Genomic DNA, 17,860 nt, shown 5'->3' on the forward strand with positions numbered 1-17,860 from the left:
TGAAGGTAGATATGCTGCAAAATGGGAGAGTTTGCAGAACGTGATGTGACAACTTTAAAGAACATTTTTTCTAATGTTTAATTCATATACGTGTGAAATGAATTCATGTCACAAATGATGGGGAAAAAAACCCAAAGAAAATATTCACACAATTACTTGCTTAGTTACAGATACGTCTCCAATCTTTGCATGAAACACATTTGTACCTGTAGAAATGACCCGCACTGTTACAGTTATTCAACAATATTCCAAAGTTTTAATATATTTGAACAAATGATTCCAATGAAAAGTTAATATTTTGGAATATTGCTAAAAATTTCTCAGTTTTCAGTTCCTGTGGAAATTTGTGGGAAATTGTCGACAAATCATAACTTAAAGTTTTCTAGCGTTGGTGACGTGGACCTGATTTAATCCGTTAGAACAGGGGTTTTCAACAATAGGGTTGTGACCCTATGTATGAAATGAAATGTCTCAATAATATATTTTTTAATTATTAAAATTATATCTTTAAATTTATACATTTAAAAAAAAATTTAATTATCATTTTTTATATAATTATTGATACTGGCTACTCTGTATTTGTAAATCTATAACAAACCACACACACACGCACACGCACACACACACACCCACGCACACACACACACGAGAGGAGGTGATTTCTACAAATACAATGTGTTTTGCAACAGACGTCTCACAAAATGTGTTGCAAAACTTAAACAGATTCACGCAAGAAAAGTAGTTTGTGCATGTGTCAAACTCAAGGCCCGAGGGCAAAACCAGGCCATTTAGAGCCTCCAATTCGGCCCGTAGGAGAAAACAAAAATGACAGAGAAAACTTAAATTATTGTGTGAATTAATAAATAATTCAGTTGTAGATATCTCAAAATCACCAACTCCACAAAATATATATATATATATATATATATATATATATATATATATATATATATATATATATATATATATATACATATACATATATAATACTACACAATTTCAAATTGTGGAAAAAAATGAAATTCCACAAATATTGCAATTTCTCACAAACATTTCCACAAAAAATGGTAACAAAATGTAAGAATTTTTAAAGTGAATTTAACTGATATTAAAAACTAACGCAGAATGATGTTAAACCTAGAATCTGTGGCCCACTTGAGCTCAAACTGGTCCGTGTTCAGCCCCAGGATTAAAGAAAAGTTTGACACCCTTGGTTTACACATCAGTGAATATTTTTTTTCTGTGACTACACATTCAGATCACGCATGTGTGAATATTTTCTTTGGGTTTACATTTTTTAAACTCTACACACTCACATTTTTCCCCCATCATTTGTGACATAAAATTAATTTAATGTGTGTGTGGCTTTTTTTTTTAATACACAAGCTCTCATCACATTTTACACGTTCTCCTATTTTGCAACTTATCTACTTTCATATAAAGAGCTCCATGACAAAAACGTGCGCGCGCATGCATGCACACAAACATTCTCCCTCACACACACACACACACACACACACACAAAAGACATTGTGCAAAAATAATGTTTTCATGTATGAAAACAAAAATCTACGTGAAGTCATACAAAGTCATCACACACACACACACACACACCCTGTTGTGTAACAGCACATTACCACCCTCTGAATGTACAGTACAGTCTGATACAGAGAACACTGGGGGCTTTAAACCTCAATGCAAAAAATCCCGCTGGCATATGTCAAGTATTTTCATCCCCAGATGGAGAAAAAACTAAAGGAGAAAAAAAAAGAAGAAAAAAGAATCGAATGGAGAGCTTTTAAAAAACGTCAGCAATGTACAGCGTTAGATTTACATTATTTAGAAACACTTGAGAATGAACGGCTATCAAAACAAACACTGAGGACGAGGAACACACGCTCTCCGTATACATCTATAGATCTGTTCATGTCCCTCACAAACACACACGGTTCCCTTTTTCTCTGCAACATGCACACACACACACACACACACACTAAGACAGACACACACACACAGTGTTGATGAACATGACACTACAAGTCAGGGACAAACTGACGCACATCCCGGCCTCATGTCGCCCCCTGGTGGTAATAGAACGTTATTAAAATTAAAAAAAAGTCATCATTTCAAACCATCTCATCATGATTGTTCTTTGCTTTTCATATAAAAGCAACTTAATTATTTGTGACTTGTGCAAAATTAATACTTTAAAAAGGGGCTTTTTTTTCTCTCCGCTCATCATTTCTTAGTGAAAGCAATAAACAAACATTCCAAACGGGAAATGTTTGCTGTGCTAAAAACGGAGATGCCAAGATAACGACCGTGTTCTTAAAGGAGCATAGGGCAGGATGGAGAAATCAGTGTCATAGTGACACCACGGTGGTTAGATTAAATACAGATATCATTGGCATTGTTTGTGGACAGAGGATGGATAACCGACCGAAGCCTGACGGGTTGGGTTCGGACAGATATTTAGAACTGGTGGTCGTGTTCGGTCTCTTAGTGTCGTTTGTACGCAGCGTTCTTGCTTTCCTGCTGCAGCAGCCACTGCATTCCTTTTTCTACACAACAACATGGATTATCTTCATCTTTGAAACATGGATTAAGTAAATAGATCCGATGGGTCTCTTGCGTGCACTGTGCCCCCGTTTGTGTTTTACTTTTGCTTGTTACCCGTGCGCTGATCTGATGTTGACATTAACAGTTGTAAAATATAAAATCGGTGTCTACCAAAACAAACGTATTTATGTCATTTCTTTGAGGAAAAAAAATTAGAAAATGCAACCGGATCCGCACTTTAAATGTGACACGGTTATTTATTTACCCTCTGTTCATGTGACTCTTTACTGCAATACCTGTACACATGCCTCTGCGTACATCTGTGGAACCTAACAGTGGTTTAGTCCACTGGGCTTGTCGTCCTTCAGTCTACAAGCCGTCTTTTTCTCATTCTTTTTTATTTCCGGTATTGGGACGCCTCTCCAAGCCGTCGAGAACACGCACCAGCGACATTTCACTTCACGTCCACAGAATTGCGCGAGAAATTCACGCCCAGAATATCAGTACAAAATGTATCACACAATCTTTTCAAGGCAATAGGTAGAAATGTGTGTGGGCTCATTCTCGCGCTTCATCACTGTTCGCATTAAAAAACTTGAAAAATGAATGTTTATTTTTTTCTCAAATCCTGCCCTATGCTCCTTTAAATATTATGATTATTCGCCGACTTTAATGCTCATAAAAGCAGCTTTTTAAACTCACGTGTACTTTTAATAAAGTAATACTACAGTACAGGATGTCAGCGTTTTTAATTGCACTGATTTCAGTAACGAAGCTAACGATCGCTAGCTAACGATGCTAATCATTTCAGAGGCTCCTCCCTGTGACCCATCGTGCACATTTCTTGTACTGATGAACGGAATTGAAGGGAAATATAGCTTTTTTAGTGAGCGCAGAAAGTGGCAACAGCTTCTTTTTTTTCTTCCCACCTGTGGCTGATATTTAGAGTTTATAACCAATATATAGAGTTTATGATCAATATTTAGAGTTTATAATCAATTTAGATTTTATGATCAATATTTAGAGTTTAAAACCAACACCGTCAACAATCGTCCTGAAGTCGTCCATGCAAATGGCAAAAAATGTAAAGCTGCCTTTTCTTTTTTTAACTTTGCAAACATTGTGGGCGTGACCCTAAGACTGTTTAAATACCAACACCATACAGTGTGTGTGTGCATGTGTGCACGTGTGTGTGTGTGTAGATTGTGGGGGGCGTATAAATGTGACCGAGTTAAATATAAGAACTGAAGCCGTTTTCAGAAAAGTCTTCCATGGACACGGACTGACAGACACAGCACAGACTGTACACGGTCGGTAGCTCGGCTGGGGGGGGGGTGGTTGGGGGGTTGGGAGGGTATGGGGGCCTGGGGGCGGGGTCTCAGGCCAGCTCTCCTCCGTCCTGTCTCTGCTCCTCCCGCCCGTCGTCGTCTCCTGCCTCGCTGGGCTCATTGGAGTCCTGTTCTTGGTGCTGGGGGGGCTCCCGGCCTCCCCCCTGGAGGGGCTCCTCAGCGTGGAGTCGGTGTGCGTCTGACGCTGAGGTAGAGGTGCCGGGGGGAGGCGGGGAGGCAGAGGGGGGAGAGGCACTGCCACATTGAACTGTACTTTCCTGCTCCTCCTCTTCCTCTCCTTTCTGCTCTTCGTCCGCCCTCCCTCGCTTCCTCCTCCTCTGGGGGCTGCCGGGGGGGCCGTCCGCCGCTCCAGGAGGCATGGCAGGCAGCGCCATGATGCCACCATGTGGCAGGAACATGTGCGGGTACAGCAGGCCATGGGACACTCCAGGGATGAGGAAGGGGTTGAAGGTGAGGTGGCTGCCGGGGCCGGCCCCCAGGTGGGCAGGGCTGGGGTGGGCCCTGCTGCCGGGGGCGGCCGTTTCTTCCGGTGCTGCTCCTCCTTTTTCCTCCAGGCTCTTCTCCTTCTCCCCAGCAGGAGCCGTAGCACCCAGGGAGGGGGGGCTTGACGCGCCCCCTGCTGTAGTCGCCTTAGCGGACGATTGTGACGCCGAGGAGCAGGCAGACGTGGAGCTGGGAGGCGGCGGGGCCACCGTGTGCGCCATCATGGTGCCCACGCTGAACAAGGCGTGCTGCGGGATGGCCGCCCCGTGGGGGAGGCCGTGCAGCATCATGGGTAACATACTCAGGCCGTTTTTGGCGTCCTCCGCCGACGCTCCGCCTGCGGGGAAACCGTGCGGGAATCCGGCCGCCATGATGCCGGAGATGGGAATCCCTGGCATGGCACCGCGAAGGTTCTGCATGGCCACCATGGAGTCCATGCTGCCGATGAGGCCCCCGTTCATAAAGAGCTGGGGACAGAGTCCAGACGAGGACGAGTCGGACACGGACAGGAGAGGCTTTGGCATCTCACTGCGAGGCCGACGCCCACGACGACGAGAGTTGGGGTCTCTGTTCACCGGCTCCGTCAGGATACGAGAAAACTTCCCCTCAGGAAGGAAACCCTGCAGGAGCGAGAGGAGAAGCAGGAAGTCACGGACGATGAGGAAACATCTGGAGCAGAGCTTACAACCACAATTTCACCTCATTGTTCTAAAAACCTTTAACAACACAAAACAAAGTTGAATTGTATAAATGTATTATAAATGTATTTATTATTTATACTGTATGTAGTATATACATATAAAATAGAATTATATAATATCAAAAAAAAAAACATTATATAAAATAAGAGAAGTTCAATTGTAGTTCTAATAATTATATTTTATGTTACTTTGATAAGAATTACTGAACATTGTTAATTGCAAAAAAACAATATATTTTTTTGCTGCTGTTCATTTGATTTCTATTTAAACCCTTTGACAACAATGACTGTATATTGTTAATTTGGGTTAATGGTGTATCAACCTTGGCTAAAAAATAAGGTTGAAAAACACTGGGATTAGGATTAGGACGGGAAAGGGGAGGAAGATCATTATTCAATTACAATTACGTCTTCTCAATCACAATTACAATGACCGGCATTTTTTTCCAATTACAATTTATTTTTTTTATCCCCTCAAAGCAAATTACATTTATGCTCTCAATTACTGTTAGTTCAATTGCAATTAATCACAATTACTGAGCCAATTACGATTACAAAGTCAATTATCTGAACTCAATTATAATTACAACAGCAACATATTTTTCAGTTACAATTACAACAGAAAGCTAACACATAAGGAAGGTTAAGGTTCACGAGGTTATTTGTCAAAGGCTCAGTAATTGTGATTAATTGTAATTGAACCTTAGTAATTCAGAACATAATTGTAATTGACTTTCAGGGGAACTAACTGTAATTTTAAATGTAATTGGAAAAAATGCGGGTCATATTTATTCTACAGTAATTGAATTGTAATTGAAGATGTAATTGTAATCTTGGTTACCTTATTAGGCTTCCTAATACATGAAAATATTGGTATTATTATTATTGGTGTGGGCGTTTGAGCCTTTTTTCTCAGTGTACCCCTAGATTTCAATTTTAAAAATGTTAAAATGATCCTGGAGAGAAGTGACAGGAAGTGGGAAAACTTTAGATGAAACATATTTCATTGATCGTTAACTACGTATGTGGAAGACATATGTTGTTAATCAATCACTCAATGTAATTGACACTTTTTATAGAATTTCTATGCCAATTACACTTATAAATTCAATTATCTCAACTCAATACAATTCAATTGTGTTTCAATTACAGTTACAGTTTTCATTACATCATAATTGCAATGAATTATCACTTAGGCAATTACAATTATAAATGACCCCAACCTTCCATCAGCAACCAGAGAGTAGGTCATAATGTATAGGATTAGGAATTATTTATTTGAATTATCCAGAAATTGATCCCCAACTATCGCCGTTTTCTAAATTCCCCATTTCTTCCCGTGACTTCCCATGGAAAATTTATGGAATGTTGGAACGATTTTTTTAATCATATTACTTTTGCATGGATGTTAATATCTATGTTTGGATACATTACAGTTAATTGTGACAGACAAACGTTGGTGACGTGGACATGATTTAATCCATTAGAACATGTAAAAAAGAAGAACTTTGAATGGTTAAAATCTTACAAAAGGTGCACTTACAGAGTGTTTGACCACCACGGCCCAGTCCGGGGCTACAAAGTACTCAGAGTTGGCATCCAACCATCTGGAAAGTTCCTTTATGGCCGGAGCCATGGCACCACCCAGCTGCAGGAGAAGCACAAGAACAACTCAAACACAGAACGCTTCAGGAATCCACTGCTTTCAACAAGATATTTTCAACATAGCCTGGGGGATTTAAGTTCACTAGTAAATGTTGAACTCGCGTCACATCCTCCACCGAAGATTTATGAGCAGGTTCACGACCCTGATCTGCTCGAGATTTACTAGACTATTGATGAACCTGGTGGGTTGGATCAGCTGAAGCAGTGGTTCCTCTTCTGACTCATGAATAGCGTAACTTACCGTTTCATAAAGTAAATAGAGTAACCTAACCGGCTAAATTAACTTTTAGAGGGTGATTTGCTCCTTTCTTACTGCAGGGTGAGCACAAACACCTCGCTACAATTTGAAGACGAGTTCCCACTTTCATGATGAATTTGACGTGGCACTGAGCTGGAGAAGCCACGCCTCCAGGAAGCTCTCTGCAGTGATTGACATGTAAACAGACACGCTCACAAAGGTGAACATTTCAGCGTCCTTCGTGCAGTGCTGTGTATGTATTTTCTAGTCTATGTATGTACCGGTAAACGCCCCGCCCCCACGCTCTGTCTCATGTTTATAAAGCAGCATGAGCTCGGCTATGGAGTGGGTGGGAGGAGGGCGGGCCGTCCTCTGACCCTACGTCACCGTGAGGGGAGGAGGAAGTCAGTGTCCCGTCTATAGACACGCCCACTCATGAATTTGCATAAGTAGGATGCAAATCAGCCTGTTTGTGTAGAGTTGTTCAAAAAGTGAATTTTCAGAGGCTAAAACTCTGGAAAAAAGGCGAGTTTGGGAAAATAAACCTCAAATTCTATGTTTTTGGGGTTCTTAGAACAAATGGAGATGAAAAATAACATGATATGAACCTTTTTATGAAATTTTGGCTGTAAAAATGTGATCTATTACTATTTCAACATTAAACACATTGAAACGTATTGAAAGCGGTGTATGTGTGTATGTGTGTGTGTGTGTGTGTAGTGATGCACTACCCTGCGTCCCGTCCCTCTGTGGACCACAGGGACCCTCTCCTCCCCAGTTAAGGAGCTGATGTCCAGTTTGGTGGGGTCTCTGCAGCGATGCCTCCTCTGTTTGGGCCGCTCCACAAAACTGTGTAATAGCCCCGCCCCACTCTGCAGGGAAGAGACGGACAGTAGTGGTGTAAGGATACGCTCGACCAATGATTCGATACAAATTAAATTAAATTAAATTAAATTAAATTAAATTAAATTAAATTTAAAAAAAACTCAAATCAAAAACTAGGATTTAATGATGCACTAGCCTTTCAATTTGAATACTTAGAGATTTTATTTTGTCAAAATACAGATTCTTCAATTTATTTAAATTGTAAGTTGCTTTTTTTAACTAATATATTTTCATCTTATAACCTTCTTACAAACTATTTTAACTCAAACTAAAATAAACTGCACATTTCTTCATTTATCACCACGCAAAGTTCAACAAAAATATATATTTTTCTTAAGGTGTGTGTCGGTGTGTGTTTGTTTGTGTATGTCTGCACTAAAACAGTCACAGCACCCCCATTACAGAGATGGGCAACTGTGATTTTCTGATCCGAGGGTCACATTATCAACATTCACATCAGCATTTAGAATAATGACCAATCTGAGCATTAATACAGGAAACAACAATTTTGTATCGTCATTTTTTTCATGTGTTTTTAGTGCAATTTATTGTTTAATTTTGTTTTTGTAGTCATTTTGTGTAATTTCTTTGTCATTTTGCACTTTTTGTTATTAATAATAATAATAATAATAATAATAATTTCAATTTATAATGCACTTTTCATTCCAAGGAATCTCAAAATGCTATTGTGCAAGATAAGTGTTATTGTTTTACGTGTATTTTGTAAGTCATTAACCGTATTTTCCTCATATTTCTTTTTTTTTTGTAATTTTGTATTTTATGTGCCAATTTGTGTATTTTTGTTGTCATTTTGTGATTTTGAAGAATTTTTTTGTTTATCACTTTTTTGTGTTTTTTTGTTGCCATTGTGTGTTTTTGGAGTCATTTTGTGTATTTATGTCGTCTAGTGTATATTTCTGTAATTTTGTATGTTTTTACTCATTTTGTGCATTTACTTCAAGGGCCACTCAAAATTAGAGCGAGGGCCACATGTGGCCCCCGGCCCGCTAGGCACCCATGTCTGCCCTATTGTATAGTATCGATGCACATACTGTGCTGTATCCATTTTAATCTCCTATTTGCATGGATTTCTATCTGATTTAGGATATACCTGTATCCTTACATCCCTAAAGGACAGGTATGTAAACTAAAATAAAAGATACAAATAAAAGGTCTGTGCTACAAAATAAAAGCACAGACCTTTTGTTGCTGTGGGTGGATGGGTGAGACTCACATGAGCGAATGCTGGCAGGTCCATGCTGTATCCTGGGTTCTGTCTCAGCCACTCCATCAGGCCTTTACTCGCCGCCTCCCTGTCGATGGCGATGATCTCTGGCTGAGGAGGCGTCTGGGTGGGGGTGGGCGTGGAGGACGAGGAGGGCGTGGGGGGCCCCGTGGGCCGCTCTGAAGGAGAAGGGGACGGCGAGGAGGTGGACGAGGAGACGGAGGCGTGGCTGACGGCGTCGACTCTGCCCTGATGGTGAAAAAACACACGGGATGTGGTTTTAGAGCCGAGGTTAACAATGTTGGGTTAGGGTACCCACAGGGGTACGCAAAGTGTCATAGTGGGTATGTGAATAGAAATTAAAGGAAGCGTGAGAACATTGGAATCTAGAATAAAAATCGAGCAGCAGTCAGGAGCCTCCATGCATTGGCCTCTGTAATATTGCCCTCTAGTGCAGAAGTGTCCAACTCAAGGCCCGGAGGCCAAATACGGCCCTGCAAAGCATTCGATTCGGCCTGCATTCTCTTGCAGTAAAAATGACAGCAAAAACATGAATCATTGTGTAAATTACCAAATAATTCAGTTGTAAATTGTTGTTGAAAGAACTTTAATTATTCCACAAAATTCTTTCAACAACAATTTACAACTGAATTATATTTAGTAATTTACACAATGATTCATGTTCATTTTCACATTCTCTGGATGCCAAATTGGATGCTCTCAAGGCCCGGGGGCCAAATCCGGCCCTTGAGAACACATGTTCTACTTCTACAGCATGGGTACAGGTAAACTTCACTGTAGGGCTACATTGTATATAACATTACATTATGTTTTTTAAGTGTGCAGGAGTAGGTGGTACATGGATTAATGTCTGAAGATGTGTGGGACTGTGTGAAGTTTGGGAACCGATGCTCAAAAGCAGCGATTCTCAACTGGTGGGTCGTGGACAGGCATGCTGTGAAATGCATGTTGCACAGGAACATATATAGATTCACATTTAAAAAAAATTATATCAGTGTGTTTTCAACAACTATTTTTGAAAAACAAAATTTGGTTGATTGAATTCGAAAAAAAAAAAGTGGGTCGCAATTTAATGACCATGGCAAAATGTGGGTGAGACCAGTTGAGAATGTTCTCAACAGGGGGTACGTGATAGCACGACACAGGGTACTTGAGAGAGAGCAAAACTTTGAAAATATGAAGTTTGATAATTCCCATTTTTAGGTAAAAATGATAATTTCACAATAATGATGAAAATGAAATGAAAATACAAGAGTCAGACTTGGTCCCACACCGGGCGTTAGATGAGTAACTATAGAAATAAATGAATTCAGAAAGCACTAACTACTGTCTCATTCCACCATAAAATGTGTTATCACTCATTCATTCCATCATTATGTTCTAAAGTTGTTTTTTCACAGAATTCTGAGCAAAATGTTGAAGTCAGACGAAGAGGGAACTTGGGTTCAAAAGTAAAACAAAGGGGGGACGTGAGCCAAAAAAGTTTGGGAACCACTGATAGTTTTCCCTGTGTTACAGAAGAAGAGCACAGGAGGTTAGTAACCTCTGTCCCAGAGGAAGCCCCGCCCTCTCAGTCCACCCACCTGTGAGTCGGGGAGGTGCTGCAGTCCTCGGTTCTTTGTGAACTCAGAGTAAAGAGCTTCTACATTCCTCCTCCTTCCTCTCCTCCTCCTCAGAGAATCATCTCCTCTCAGACCCCCGTTCACTATCTGACCCGTCACAGGGTGGATGAGCCCAGCCTGCAGTATTCCAGCCATGTCCATGGACACGGGGCCGGGCAGCGGCGCGGTGATAGGGGGCGGAGCCACCAGCTTCTGACCGCCCCCAGCCTCGCTAGTGGTGCTTATTTCTCCAGACGTTTTGGTCAGATCCATGGCTGCTTCCTGCCAACCGTTCATCAGCAACCCCCCCGTGCGCTGCGAGGGCGGGGCCACCACCGGCGCATTCTCTCCACTGGAGCTGGAGCATGTGGTGGCGTGGGCCGACGGAGACTTCCCAGCTATGACCTTGGCCGCCACAGCCTCGTAGTCGAAGGACCTCCGAGCTGCTCGTTTGAGCTCAGGTAAGAAAGGAGGAGCCACGAGTCTCTCCTGTAACAGAGGCAAGGAGGTGAGGCGCCACGCTGCGCCGCGCCCACACGCCCCACCTCGAGGTGTGTACTGTGTAGGCAGACAGGGTGGGTGAGGGTGGGACAAAAATGGGAGAAAGACGATGATTCCGTTAAACAAACACGAGCACCGACACACAACACAGTGACAAGTAGAGCAGCTAGAATCATGCAACAATTATACACACACACACGTTCACACTATGGAAGAGGTGTGTCCAAAACTAAAATAAAATACCTCATCTTCATATGAATATTTGTTCATTTTAACCATAGAAAATCCATCTGTATGCAGGATTAAATAAAGTGGAATGTGAAAAACAATTCATTTATTATTTCATATTCCTACTCTTTCTGTCCAGCAGAGGTCCTCAACTACATTTGTAAAGGGGCCTGATTTCTTTTTGACAGATACTTCTTTTAAAGGTGCAACGATTCATCCATTAGATCAATGAATCGATTTCTATTCCTACGATTCAACTACATAGATTGGAAATTTGCTTTTCTACATAAAAGAGAATTAAAAAGTGTTTTTATATCTTAGTAATTATCAACAGACTTGTATTACATATGTTGTGATTTAATTGTTTTTTTTTTCACATCTTTTAAGGCTTCACTGTAAAGCCAGGATTAAATAAAAATGAAACAGTTGTGGAAAAAACAACAACATTCTCCAAATTCATAATAATTTGTCAAAAAAAATAATAATGGGAAAACGTTTTCTACTCTCTGAGTTTAAAATAAGTTGATATATTTGGCAGTTTAATCAGGCGTAATTTGTATGAATGATAAAAGCAGACAGATGATGGATGCACGATGGGACAAAGAGCTGCCAGGTTAGCACTCACCTTAGGTAGTCTAGTGAGAGGAGGGGGAATGGGGAAGCCCAGCCCAGGATTGGGTTGCTGGACTCTGGCCTGGCCTGGGATGGAACCCATTGCCATAGTGGGAAGGAACCCAGCCCCAGCCCGCTGCTGCTGAGCCAGACTGTTGGCCCTCACAGACCCGGCCGAGTCGTACTGCTCGCTCGACGAAGGCCATTTCCCCTTCAAGATGGCGTGGCAGATGCTGTCCAGACGGTTGATGATCACTCGGTCCTACGTTGACATGATGAGAGTAATAAATAAACACATTTGCTAATTATTTTTACATTTCTGGTGAATTTTGACAGACAGCTAAGCTCGGGAATTTTGGGAGTATTTAAAAATATATGCTTTTCATGACATTTATTGTAAGTCATTTTAAATTGATGTATTTCTAAGTAGAACTTTAATTATTCAAGTTTTTAAGCATCTTGTGTGTGATTTTCTCAGTGGAAAAAACAGATACCAATAACTGATCTTTAAGATCAAACAGTGCCGTGTTTGCTTTAACTTAAATTATTTATTTGAACAAAGAATTATTTAACAACAGAAACTCAAAAATCTACGTTTCATTTAACTATGTATTTATAATCAAACAATATATTGATGTATCTTAACTTTTACAAAATAAAAGGAAAAAATTACTTTTTAATTTACTTCGTCATGTGTACTTCCAGTTCCTTCAAAATAAAACGTCACACTATATTTTAGTTGAATATACTAAAACTAAATAGTCCTGATGACTGAATTTTGACTAAAACTACCGGTAAGTTGCATTTTAGGCCAAAGACTACAACTAAAACGTAATCAAAATTAACACTTAATCTCAAATGTACTCACGTGAAATCTGATTGGTAACTATTTAACATCCTTGTTAGCGGCCAAACTTTAATTTTGTAAATTCTGCGTTTATTTCCGTTAATTTTGATGAATTCACATTATTTCCCATATGGAATTTTCCAACTTTGAAAATTTCTTGAAGAAACACTAAATACGTATATTATATACATCAGACAACTGTTAAGTAAAACAGGATGTTTAATTGTTAGCACAGACTTCAGTTATGGTCCCTGGTGTTACCTTTGGCCACTCTGAAAATGAGTAAAGTGCTTTTTCTTGAAGGAGCTGAGCGATGGTGGGTTCTCTTGCATCATGAAGGCCGTCGGGAATCTCACACATGGAAACGGGAGCGGCGAATCGGGGGCTGCCAGGGTAGCCCTCCACCACAGATGCTACAGACAAGAAATCTGCTTTTTACTCAAGATTAACCGACTTATCCTTTGACTCCCATTTTAAGCAAATCTCACGGACAGCCTTCTTCCACTTTCATAATATCTCTAAAATCAGGACTATGCTATATAAATCTAAATAAAGTGGAAAAGAATTGAATATTCTCACCTGGCGTGCTTGGCCTCTCTTCTTTTACTTGGCTTTTCATCACTCGACTCTGGGAGGAATCGGCTGGAAGGTCTGGCTGCTCCAGCTTGGGAGTAGTCACGGTGCTGTCTGCCTCCAATATCTCTTGCTTCGTCTCCGCTTTAACCGCAAACGCTGAGCTCTCAGGCTTGGCCTCAGCTTTGACCTCGGGGCTGTCCGGGTAACCTCTGAAACACGAACCCTCAGCTTTGGCTTCAGGTTTGATGGACAACGAAAGGGCCGCAAGCCTCAGATCTTCCGGCTTCTTCTCCATCTTAAGGTCGGAACAATCTGGATACGCAGCCAAGCCAAGAGCAAATGGTTTGATGTCGGCTTTGTTCTTGTTTCCATCGGAATAAGCTGCAAACTGGCAGACTTCAGGTTTGGCGTCTGAAGCCTTGGGCTTCACGGGAAGACTAAGGTCTTCAGGTTTAGTGTCTGGCATTTCGAGCTTAACCGGGTAGTCCATCTGCTCAGCTTGGGTCACTAAGTCTTCTGACTTGACGTGAAAGGAGAGGAAATCACAATGTTTGAAGTCAGAGCTATCTGGACTGACGCCCTCCGTCTTAGTTTCCTCTACTTTGATCGGTAGCATGAGCGTGTCGGGTTTACGCTCACTACCATCACGGGCTGGTGAAGACGTCAGGTCACAGGGATTTGTCTCTCTATCTGGACCAGCTTTGACTTCATGTTCACTTAGACGATTGTCTTCTCTGTCCTGATCAAACACAGGTGTGTGGAAACTGTTCTGACCATTATCGATGGCTTCAGTTTGGGCTTCGTCACGGTTTTTACTCTCCAAGTTTGTCTCAAGAGGCTTTGACGATTCAGCAGAGGATGAAATGGACACAAAATGACAGGAGTGCCGTGATAAATCTGAATACATACTTTCCAACTGTGTCTCGTTGATTTCTCCATCGGTTTCTGTCACACTTTGTGTTGCTGTTTCGTGACTAGGTGAAATAACCTGAGAAACATGCTCCGCATCCCCGTCTGAGATCTCATCCATTTCTTCTGCCAGGACCATTTGGTCTCTGGATTCAAAGGGACTTCCTTTCATTTCCACAAACTCACCGCTTCCATGACCCATTAGGACCTCATTGTCCATCGTCTGTTCCTCTGCCATCCGATACAGAATCAGTCTGTCCACCTTCTCTGTAGATCCTTCAGGGGACTCGGGTCTCACAAAGCTTCCCTCCTGTTCAAGCCTTCCGAGATACGGCTGCATGTTGTTGGCTAAGTCAGGCGACACAGACTGGGAGTGTTGGTTTGAGGTTTCCTTAACTAGGTTTGTTTCTGTCATTATGCCGTCCATCTCCTGCACTTCCAACAACGTGTTCAAAACTCCTAAACTTTGGTTTGAACCTAAAGAAACAAAGATTAATGTAGTTATGATTTAGTCATTTCAATTACAGTTTTCAGAGGTCATATAGTATTCTGGGCAATCTTTGCATTTAGCCTAAACAACAACAAACTTTGGTCACAAAATAAAAAAGATTAGAACTAGTAACATTTTAGGGTAAGATGTTCACTTGCGGAAGAAAGCCTAAAATTTTGTACATGGGGAGTTTTTGAGTGTGGTGAATCCATTTTTAATGGCATCCATGCTGGCAAACCAATGGTTCCCACTCAAAATCAAGAAATCCACGATGGCCACCATCTGTATTTGCCACTTGGGATATTTTGTCATAACTAGAAGCAAGATCTCAGTGGCTAATTATCAGTATTCAGGGCTCAAGGAAGTCCATTATATATCTTAAAATACTGTAAATTGTGCTCAGAACACAATCCAAGATGGCCACTGTCTATTAAATGGACAATCTTTGTCCACAAAAACCTACATTTTGCCACAAAGATCATGTTTCTATGTCAAACAGAACTGAAGTTATGGTAAGATTGAAATTTGCAATACGGATGACAGCCATCTTATATCTTGGTCCTACCACAATTTACGGTATTATAGATATATTCTTGAATTCTTTGACCCCGAAAACCTCTATTTCACCACTGAGATCATGCTTCTACGTGAAATTGAAGCAAACTATGACAAAATATCCAAATTGGTAATATGGATGGCGGCCATCTTGAGTTTCTTGTTTTTGAGTGGGAACCGTTGGTTTACTAGTGTGAATACAATTAAAAATGTATTCAGCATACTCAAAAACTCCCATGCTTTGTTCCAGAAGTGAACAACTTTTTGTAATATCTGCCAGGCTACTATATAATATTTATCTATAGATCAATAGACTCTCCTTTCACGTACTCTGCTGTGGATTACGATCGTGCTGTTCTTCTATATCCTTTGCCATAGTTTCCGGCGATGAGTCTTTGGCTTCCCTTTCTCCGTCGCCGAAGTCAAACCCCACTGGGTCTTCTGGTTCCCCCTCGTCCACCGGGTTGGTCAGACTCTCCGAGGCGTCGGAGTGACCCAGGCCGTCAGAGAGAGAGAGGGGCGGAGCCGGGTCGTAGGGCAGAGGGGGGCTTGCTGAAAGGTCCGTTTGATCCGCACTGGGTTCCTCGTTCACATCGATGTCCTGAAAACATTCACCAACATGTTTTAAGGCCTAGGTTCCCAAAGTGGGGTACGCAAAATACAGAACAAGACTTTGCGTGGCAAACAAAGACTCAAACTCTCAAATTCAGTCAAACATTAGAGTTCTGTTCATCCTCTGAACCTCTGCCTTCGTATTAAAGTTGTAGCGAAATGTATTTCACTGTTTCAATGTGATGAAAAAGTTTTCTTTCTTTTTTTTTGTTGATACAATGATTTTTATATTTTTTATGTTACCAGTGAAAAACTAATACACAGAGCCAAGCTACAATAGCCTCATGTAAATGATTTTCAATATTTGCGAGTGCTGAACCATGAAATAGCTCTAAGTTGTGGTCTAAAATAAAAATGAATAAATTCCAAAAAGTTTATTATCCAAAGAAAGAGTAACCTTTATACTATAAATGAAAAAGAAATCAGGTTTTTTTTCCTACAATACCATCTGCAGTTATGGGCCAATAAACATCTGTCACTAAAGTATTTCTTTCGGTTTTCCAGTGTGTGTCACCCAAGAACCAAAGCATATCTGTGACTAATCATTAGTGATGTGAACAGTCTATGTTCATAGCTCTAAGCTGATCAAATTACAGGGAGCTGAGACATACGCTATGTTGTTTACTGAAGGACCAAACATGTTCCACTATTTTGAAAAGCTGGCATGTCCACCAGATAGGATGTATAGCAGATCTTTTTGTATATTCTGAGAGAGTAGGTGGAGCTGTTTTATTATACTAAATTTCAGTTTCCTATGTGATGTAGTTCCTGAGATATTGAAAGCTGAAAATGGAAGAAAAATAAGGATGTGAAAAATTGAACATTACAGAACAATTGGTAAAAATTTCATAATTTTCTGAGACTAAGTGCATGGGATGTCCTGAAAATATTTTGAAATGACACGGAATGAAGAAAAGTAAACAAACCCTCAAATGAAAAACGCAAACACGAACCTTAAAGAGTATATAGCTGGAGGACAGGGGTTCTACGGAGTCTCCGGCTGAGTGGTGGGAGGGTGAGGATGAGGGCGGAAGGCCTAAACATTCCTCCAGAGTACCGCCTTCCTCTCCGTCCCGATCCGCCCCCTGAGCCTCCTCTTCCTCTTCCTCCAGAAAACCCGTCTCCAGGGTGGAGGGACCCAGGATGGGGTCGGATTCGTTGAACATGTGGTGAGCCGGACTGGTGTGGTCCGTGCTGTCCCAGGGAGCCTGGGAAGAAGCAGGAGGTGAGCAGTCATCACTCAGAGATTCAAAATCAACATTTGTTAAAATGAGGAAAACCTGAAAAACTGTACAAACACTCAACTAATTAATTCAAATGCAAATGTATGGTAACTGTTTTTCATTCAGTAAGTGTTGAAAAAAAGCGATTTATTCATCATTCTAACACGTGTTGCATTTAGAATTTTGTTCATGTTGTTTTACTTCTATACCAATAATTTCCCATGATGCCCCATCCCACGATGTGGAGTCCTGTAGACGGATGCATACACGTGTTTTTACTTTATTCTTAGAAATGTCTTGACTTTGTAATTGGCATGGAAATTATATAAAACCTGTCAAATACAAATCAATTAAACGCAAAACTGAGGAACCATGTTACAGTTCTATGTCTCACACATACGTAGTTAACAATTATTAAAACATGTTTCATATAAACTCAGTTCTTTTAGGGATAATTTTACCATTAAAAAAAATAATAAAATAAATCTAGGGGTGCAGTGACTGACTCAGACACCCACACCAAAAATATTTATGATATTAATATTTTCATTGATTAGGAAGCCTAACAAGGTGACCAAGAG

The 17,860-nt window shown here is 40.9% G+C and overlaps 1 protein-coding gene across 5 annotated transcripts in view; it reads right to left on the reverse strand.

The window, feature by feature from the left end:
• Positions 1–1,051: 1,051 nt before the first annotated feature.
• chd6 (chromodomain helicase DNA binding protein 6) overlaps positions 1,052–17,860 on the reverse strand; it is a 65,415-nt gene continuing 48,606 nt past the window's right edge. For 3 of the 5 annotated variants that reach the window (XM_028446296.1, XM_028446295.1, XM_028446297.1), the window contains exons 36-45: positions 17,010–17,264; positions 15,775–16,045; positions 13,494–14,876; positions 13,176–13,327; positions 12,081–12,329; positions 10,709–11,284; positions 9,114–9,353; positions 7,726–7,866; positions 6,635–6,739; positions 1,052–5,011 (exon numbers count right to left, since the gene is read on the reverse strand). In XM_028446296.1, the coding sequence (XP_028302097.1) occupies positions 3,938–5,011; positions 6,635–6,739; positions 7,726–7,866; positions 9,114–9,353; positions 10,709–11,284; positions 12,081–12,329; positions 13,176–13,327; positions 13,494–14,876; positions 15,775–16,045; positions 17,010–17,264 (4,446 nt within the window). In that variant the 3' untranslated portion in view covers positions 1,052–3,937. The remainder of the gene's footprint in view (positions 5,012–6,634; positions 6,740–7,725; positions 7,867–9,113; positions 9,354–10,708; positions 11,285–12,080; positions 12,330–13,175; positions 13,328–13,493; positions 14,877–15,774; positions 16,046–17,009; positions 17,265–17,860) is intronic. The other 2 variants (XM_028446299.1, XM_028446300.1) reach the window with 2 other exon arrangements.

This window comes from Gouania willdenowi, chromosome 5, assembly GCF_900634775.1.
Source record: "Gouania willdenowi chromosome 5, fGouWil2.1, whole genome shotgun sequence".
In the NCBI taxonomy this organism is placed as follows: domain Eukaryota; kingdom Metazoa; phylum Chordata; class Actinopteri; order Blenniiformes; family Gobiesocidae; genus Gouania; species Gouania willdenowi.